Source organism: Orycteropus afer, unplaced genomic scaffold (genome assembly GCF_000298275.1).
Source record: "Orycteropus afer afer isolate SDZICR_OR568_19922 unplaced genomic scaffold, OryAfe1.0 scaffold00049, whole genome shotgun sequence".
Classification (NCBI taxonomy): Eukaryota; Metazoa; Chordata; class Mammalia; order Tubulidentata; family Orycteropodidae; genus Orycteropus; species Orycteropus afer.
The window spans coordinates 9,705,243-9,713,922 of NW_006921636.1; the positions used below are offsets into that span (position 1 = coordinate 9,705,243).

Sequence of the window (8,680 nt, forward strand, 5' to 3'; positions counted from 1 at the left end):
CATGTATAGCCGTTGTTTGTGTTGTTCAAAAAAAAGTATTTGCAATGAATAAGTTGTTGGTCTTGCAAAACTCTATCATGTGATGTCCAGCATCATTTCTATCACCAAGGCCATATTTTCCAGCTACCGGTAATTTTTCTTTGTTTCTAACTTTTGCATTCCAATCACCAGTGATAATCAACACATCTTGATTGCATGTTTGGTCAATTTCAGACTGTGGAAGTTGGTAAAAATCTTCAATTTCCTCATCTTTGGCTTTAGTGGATGGCATGTAAATTTGAATAGTAGTATTAACTGGTCTTCCTTGTAGGTGTATGGATATTATTCTATCACTGACAGCATTGTGCTTCAGGGTAGATCTTGACACATTCTTTGTGATGATGAATGCCATGCCATTCCTCTTCAATTTGTCATTCCCGGTATAGTAGATCATATGGCTGTTTGATTCAAAATGGCCAAAATCAGTCCATTTCAGCTCACTAATGCCTAGAATATCAACCTTTATGCGTTCCATTTCGTTTTTGACCATTTCCAATTTTCCTAGATGCATACTTTGTACATTCCATGATTAATGGATGTTTGCAGCTGTTTCTTCCCATTTTGAGTTGTGCCACGTCAGCAAATGGAAGTCCCGAAAGCTTTACTCCATCCACATCATTAAGGTTGGCTCTACTCTAAGGAGGCAGCTCTTCCCCAGTTGCACTTTGAGTGCCTTGCGACCTGAGGGGCTCATCTTCTGGCACTAAATAAAATGAACAATGTTTCAGGGCTATACATAAAGTTTTCCAGTAATATATCAGACAGTGTTTCACTGCTTTTCGTAAGGTTTTCACTGGCCAATTCTTTGAGAAGTGGATGGCCCCTTCCTTCTTCCAATTTCATATTACTTGGTTCCATAATCACACCAATGGAAGCAGCAGTCAGGACATCAGATGACATATTGCACTGAGCAAATCTGCTGCAAAAGACCTCTTTAAAGTGCTGGAGAGCAAAGATGTCTTCTTGAAGACTAAGGTGCACCTAACCCAAGCCATGGTATTTTCAATCGCCTCTTATGCACATGAGAACTGGACAATGAATAAGGAAGACCGAAGAAGAGTTGATGCTTTTGAGTTGTGGAGTTGGTGTAGAACACCGAAAGAACCATGGACTGCCAGAAGAACTAACAAATCTATCCTGGAAAAAGTGCAGCCGGAATGCTCCTTGGAAGCGAGAATGAACAGACTTCATCTCACTTACTTTGGTCATGTCCGAAGGGACCATTCCCTGGAGAAGGATATCATGGTCAGTAAAGTGGGGGGTCAGCAAAGAAGGGGAAGGCCCTCAACGAGATGGACTGACACAGTGGCTACAATGATGGGCTCAGGTATAGCAAAGATGTGAGGCTGGCACAGGACCCTGCAGTGTTTTGTTCCATTATACACAGGGTCGCTATGAGTCGGAACCGACCCAGCCGGACCTAACAACAACAACAACAACAACATACCTAGTGCAAGGCTATGGAGTTTTGCCCAGTCAACAGTAGTTACATATATGGTTCAGTGACAAGGATGATGTTTATCAAACTGTTCAACCCCCATCCCTCAAGGCTATGGAGTTGTAATGCTTATGTGAGGCCCTCCTCGCCAGGAGAGGGGCAACCAGGACACAACATTACTAATAATGTAAAATCAATTGTTCTCACAGATTGGTGGAGTGTGGGGAAAAGGGAATTATAGGACAAGTCAAGCATGTTCTTGTTGGGTGCTGTTCAATGGATTCCGACTCAGCACGGGCTCATGTGACTGCTACAGAGGATTTTCGTGGCTGTAACTCTGGTAGCATAGTGCCTAAGGCACTTGACTGCTAACCAGGAGGCTGGCAGTTCAAACCCACCAGCCATTCCTCGGAAAGAAGGTTGGGCATTCCTACTTCATAGTGATAACTGCCTTGGAAACCCAAGGAGGGGTCGCTAGGAATCGGGGCCGACTCGATGGCAAATAACAACAACAACAAACTGTAACTGAAGCAGATTACCAGGTCTTCCTCCTGCAGAGTTGCTCGGTGGGTTTGAACAGAGCGCTTAACCATTCTATCAGCAGGGTTCCTTAACTCTGAGTCAGTACAACGAAGATCTAAGTTCCCAATACAAAGAAAAACAGACTCAAAATAAAATACTAAACCCTAGAGTTATTCTTTCTTTCTCATCATATATCCAGTCTAAGTCTTGTGGACTTAGCCTTCCAACATCTCTCAAACCTGCCCACTTCTCTCTCTAATGTAGTGCCTTACATTAGGTTAGTTCTTTATTCACTTTCTAAAGCAAAACCAAGAGAACCCAAACATTAGTCTGTATGCACTAAGTATTGACTTAGTTTGTATTAACAAGTATCTACAGAGGACCCACTGTGTGCCGGGCACTAGATGCTGGGAGCCAGGCATTAAGAAGATGTACTTTTAACCTCGGACAAGCTCACAGTCTCACACCAGAGCACACACTCTTTTTGCATTTTTCATGGGCATGTTGGGATCATGTCAAGATTGAATATTTAACATTGCCATGATCTTACAACTTTGAAAATGTGGTCATTGCAGTGTCTCTGCCTCTATACTGCATCTTTCCAATGGCCTTTTGCACATCTGTCCCCTGCAGCCTCCAAAACTAGGGAATAAGAGGCTGGTTTCCAGTGGTCGTGGTGGGCAGATCCTGTGTGCCAGTGGGCTCCCCGGGGGCCCTGATGGAAGGAGTGAATTGAAAGAACACCTGGCGGGAAGATGGGTCTACCTGGTGCACGCTCCCGAACCCAGCCGCGTTGGTCAGTCCGTTTGCTCCTTGATAGATTCCTGCTGTGCCTGTGGGAAGGAGGAACAGGGATACGGATTAGGTTTCTTGAAGCTGAGGAGGGATGTGAAGGAGAAGGATGTAGCAGAAAGGTGGAGTCTTTGGGGTCTGAAGGTGGGTATAGAACCTGTGACCTTTGCAAGTTGCCAATTGTCTCTGAACCTCTGTTTCCTTGACAAATGACGACTATAAACAGCTTCTTCTTCCCCAGGTTATGGTGAGAAATGAGAGAGATAATGCTGATCCTGGTCCCCCTGATTATGTTTTGAATAAATGAATGAAATGTCCTCACCTCTCTGAACTTCCATGTTCCCACCTATGAGAACACCACCACTAAGGAGCCCTGGTGGTGCAGGTTACATGGTTGGCTCCTAATTGAAAGGTTGGTAGTTTTGAACCCATCCAGAGACTTTACAGGAGATGGACCTGGCTATCTCTCTTGTAAAGATTACAGCTAAGAGAGCTCTGTGGGGGCAGTTCTACTCTGTCACATGGGGTCATTGTGTGTAGAAACTGACTCGATGGGAACCGACAACAGCAACTACTAGAAGACGCTTTAGTGAGTGAGTAATGAATGAATGAATAGGTGGCATTCTAGACAGGGTGGTCAGGGATGGCATTTGAGCTGAGACTTGAATGACAAGAAGAAGTGATAGGAAAATCCTGGTGGAAAGGCTATGTCCACCAGATAAACACTGAGAAGGCAGACCGTAAGGCAAATATAAGCTTGGCAGATTCGAGATACGGGAAAGGGCCAATGAGGCAGGAGCCCAGAGAGAGAAGGGACTAGGACTACAACAGCAATAACCACAGTGACCTCATATGTGTTAGATGCTGCTCTGAGCTCTCTCTATGTATTTGCCCATTTAATCTTTGTGATAACCCTTTGGTGGCTGCAGTGATTATCCCCAAGGCACAGGAAAGTTAAGTAACATGCCTAAGGCCACATAGACAGGAGTGACAGCAGTTGGGACTGGAGCAGGTGGTCTGGCTGCAGAGTCTGTGTTCTCACTATGACTCCATGTTGCTGGACTGCTTCACTCTAACACTGTGGACTGGGGCATAACTTACATACTGTAAAATCCCCTCATTGTTTTAGAACATTTCCATCGCCTTGCAATTAACTCTGACTCTCATTCCTAGGCTTAGGCAGTCACTTTATCTAGAAACTGCCCTTTCTAGAAATTTCATATAAATGGGGTCATACAATACAGGTATGTTGCGAGGCATCCGCAATCCATGCCGTGAAATAAGATGTTAGGTGATGTGGCCATTAACCAACTCCCCACCTTCATGTTGCTTAATAACCGTTTGTTTTACTTCCCAATCGATATTTTCCCTTTGCCCCTTGCTGGGAGCTCTGGTAGTGTAGTGCCTAAGGCACTTGACTGCTAACCAGAAGGCTGGCAGTTCAAACTTGCCAGCCACTCCTCGGAAGGAAGGTTGGGCAATCTACTTCCGTAGTGCTATCGCCTTGGAAACTCAAGGAGGGGTCACTATGAGTCGGGTCCGACTTGATGGCACATAACAACAACAACAGCTGCTATCGCTAGCACTGGTTTTGCTGTGTTTGGGGGCCATGATGATTTTACAGTAATATTTTTGAAAGCAAATTAAACAGTGAGATGATGCTACAACACTCAAAAGACACATGTTACATGAGATTGGAGGCTGCTGCTTACGAGTTGAAGCATAATTATACATAAACTTTTTATTTGTAAGTAGGAAAAGCTCACATTAAAATAATGATAGAAAGTCCAGGGCAGTATATATATAAGCCAGTCACAGAGGTGTTTATTCAAGACACATAGCTATAGGTACTGTACCATTATACATCTGGCAGTGCAATTGCTTTGTGTACAAGAGACACAAGATACATACCTGTTGTGTATGGGAAGCTGCAGTTTTCGCTACATCTGGTTACGTCTGCTACGTCTCATTCTCTGAATGGGATTTCTGAACCTAGTATAACCTTACGGGGCCATGATTGTACACACAGTCAGCCATTACCTAATGGATGTTATATGGTGCGTGACTATATACAGTTCTTTGCTGCTTTCATTTAGCATGTTTTAGAAGTTCATCCATGTTGTTGCCTGTATTTATTGCTGAATAATATTTCATCCTATCGGGATCTCTGGAGGCGTAGTGCCTAAGGCATTTGACTGCTAACCAGAAGGCTGGAAGCTCAAATCCACCAGCCACTCCTCAGAAGGAAGACTTGGCAATCTACTTCTATAGAGATAATGCTTCGGAAACCCAAGGAGGGGATGCTATGAGTTGGGATGGACTTCACGGCAGTGAGTTTATGGGTCTATTGAATTTTGTTTATCCACCCACCAATTTTTGGTAATTCTGATTGTTTCTAGTTTTTATTAGTCTATGAATAAGGCTGTTCATACAAGTCTTGTGTGGACATACGTTTTCATTTATCTTGGGCACATATTTAGGAGTGGAATTGCTGGGTCACGTGGTAGTGAACGTGTATTTGACATAGGAGTTGTGTGTAGCCAACAGAAGTTTCTAAGCAGGGGCCCGGCACATTTTTAAACATTTACACTAGCTTTGGGGAGAACAGATGGCTAACAAATGAAGTGTGACCCACATCAAACCAAGAAGCTCCCAGAGTCCATTGTTGCCTTGTGAATAGTGGCTTGAATGAGAGCAGCGGCCTTTTTTTCTGGGGGTAGGGTAGCAAAAGAAAGGAGGACAAAGAAGCAGCCACAGAACATCAGCATTTTAAAAAAATTCTTTGGGAGATTCCAATGCACAGTTAGGGTTTAGAACCCTGGATGCAAATGGTTGCCCTAACCCTGATGTTGATGCTGTGGTACACGCTTCAGCAGCAAAGAAGATTCAAGCCCAGGTCTTCCGATTCCCAGCTTAGTGCCTTTTGATGGCAGCACATACATGGCCTCTCTTCACAAGGGCACTGGAGTCATTCATTCATTCATTCGCTAGAGGATTTACTGAAGGCTTTATGCAATAAGCACTGTGTTAGGCACTTTGTGTATCATCCCACTTCATCTTCATCCTGATCCTGAGAGGAGGGTACAATTATTATTCACATTTTACAGACAGAGAAACAAAGTGAAGCTCGGTGTAACCTGCCCAAGATCATATAGATGGTAGGTTGTGGACATTCATTCTTTTACTCATTTATTTCTTCAACTAGATGGTGCCTGGCTACCATTACTGAAAGTTTTGATGAAAGATTCTAAAGAAGAATCCTGATCAAAAGGGGCAAGAGGTGGAACAGAATTTTAATTCTCATGGAATCCAGGTTTTCTGAAGCCATTAATGCTGCATGAAACTACTGCTCTCAGATAAACTTTAACCCTGAAACTATAAACCAAATATATTCCCTGAAGCCTTCTTTAACCAAATAAGCAGTATAACTTAACTAGTCAAGAATGCCTGGTGAGCATCGTGCTATTTAAAAAACTTACTATATGGGATCAAATTGTTGACAACAACTTGAAAGGTTCGACAGGAAGCTTAGGAGGAAGTGAGTCTATGTCAATAGGGAAGGAATAAATTGGAAAAGGAGGGTGAGAATGGCTGCACAATTTGAAGAAGTAATTAATGCCAGGATTTTCTCTTCTTTCTGTTGAGATATAATCCATACTGAAGGCTGTAGTCTTTGATCTTCATCAGTAAGTGCTTCAAGTCAGCTTCCCTTTCAGCATGCAAGCTTGTGTCATCTGCATATTGCATCTGTCCACAAACCACAGAATTTGTCCACACTATTATGGCATGCTGGGGTTCCCCTCTGCCCTCCATGGCCTGCCAAGGCACATCTGGGAGAAGGTCTAGGTCAACCTATTCCATCCAAGGTCAGATGGTTTCATCATCGTTACCATGGCAACCCAACTTGCTAACTTGCTGAAGCCTGGGTGCCATGTTTTCTCTTTTGTGTCAACGTTCTGAATGACAACTTAGGGCGGGTTTGGAAACAAACAGCCCAGTCTTGTCCTTTGGCATTCCTTCTCCCAAATAGCCTCTTGTTTGCTTTCATTTTGTAACCCAGGGTCACCTGAGGAATGGACAGCTGAACAAACTGCAGTATGCCACGGGCACTGACAAAGCCCCTGCAGGCAGAGAGCTATCCTGTGCCAGAGGAGACCCAGAAAGAAGGTGCATGGGCTTCCAGAAGTCTTGTGCCAGTACGTGTTCTCTGACAGATTTTTGCAAACAGACAGCTGTGGTGCTGGAATGCTAAAACATTGACCTTTGCCTCTCTTCTGGCTGTTGGAATGTCCAGTGAGGTCCAAGGAAGGTAACGATAAGATGAGGAAAACATCCTTTCTTAAGGTGATGGTGGCAGGCCTTGCTAGGGGCCCCCCAATATTCATTCACCCCTTCTTTTTCACTGTAACAGAATCCCTGCTCTTAAGCTGGGCACATGGCTGCTTACAACAAACACTACATTTCCCAGCATCCCTTGTGGCTAAGTGTGGCCATGTGATGAGTTCTAGCTGAGGGAATGGCAATAGAATTATTGTGTGTAACTTCTTGCTTGTGCCCTTAATGGGCAAGGACAGGCCCTCTGTCCTTTTTTGCTGGCTGGAATGGGGCTACATTGGATCACACAGCAGAGTAACAAGATGAAAGGCACTTGGACTCTGGTCACAGCTACAGACCAGAACTGCCCCATGAGGTTGGATTTTTAGGATTCTGTTTTTCTTGAAGACATTGCTATTTTGAGTCTCTGTTGCAGCAGAGAACTCTGGCCTTATCTCCATTTGTTTCAGACATGCAATTTTTCAGAGGACATCCATTCATTCAGTAATTCTCTGGCTAGCAATGTACCAAATATCATCGTGTGTCAGGTGCTGCTCTAGAGAGGGTGGTAAGCAAGAGTTGTCACTTACATTTGGAGACAAGAGACAAACAACAATTGAGTGAACAGATCCATAAGGAGTTAAGCTTATTCCTGACAGTGACGCCTAAGTACCGCACGACTACCGTGGGCGCTGTGGACTGTGGTCCTCCCCCAGGCTATGTATCATTGCCTACGAAGAGCCAAATACGGAAGTGAAGCGTCAGTGTGCAGGAACATCTAGAGCTGTTTAACAGAGTAATTTTATGTCTGTTGGATCTAGTAATTAAAACCAGGGCTTGTAATTTCCAGGTCTTTCTTAAAATTTCATTTTTTCCATGATTGCCCCTACATGCTTTTCCCCCTAATCCATTCTCTAACCATTTAATTTTAATATCACAGATACAGTATCTATGTGTTTAGGTTCTGTATGGGTATTTGTGTTTTATACATAAAAATGTTAAGATTTTCTTCACACCTCCTCGGAAGGAAGGTTGGGCAATCTACTTCCATAGTGATACTGCCTCAGAAACCCAAGGAGGGGTCGCTATGAGTCAGGTCCGACTCGATGGCAAATAACAACAACATTCTCCCAGAACCATTTTTGCTCCCCTTGGGGGTTATATTGACCTCACTGAGAATGTATGCCCTTGTCATTCATTTTTGCTATGTTTTACACTAAGTTAAGAAAACAAAGTTCCTGGTCCTTCATCACAGTGAGTGGGGGCCTCCGTCCCAAGTAAAGGATGTTCTCTTCCCACGTATTGGACTTTGTATTAAGATCATTGCACATAGCGAATCACCTGATGCTGCCATCCACCCTCCAAGGCAAATGCTATTACTCCGTTTACAGTTTTCAAAGGTTCTGTGATTCATTCAGGAGCGTCTGAGCTAGAATTCAAAACTGCTGCTCCTCACCACCCCCCAGTGCTGTCTCTGCAGCCTGTCTCCCAGGCTTTTTTGTTATGTGCTGTCAAGTCGGACCTGACTCATAGCGACCCCTCCCTGGGTTTCCGAGGCAGTATCACTACGGAAGT

General features: G+C 44.0%; 1 protein-coding gene across 1 annotated transcript in view; it reads right to left on the bottom strand.

The window, feature by feature from the left end:
* Positions 1-8,680, bottom strand: part of EYA2 (EYA transcriptional coactivator and phosphatase 2) — a 255,369-nt gene that overhangs the window by 142,027 nt on the left and 104,662 nt on the right. Inside the window, 1 exon segment of the mRNA XM_042780627.1 lies at positions 2,695-2,832. Within this exon segment, the coding sequence (XP_042636561.1) occupies positions 2,695-2,832 (138 nt within the window).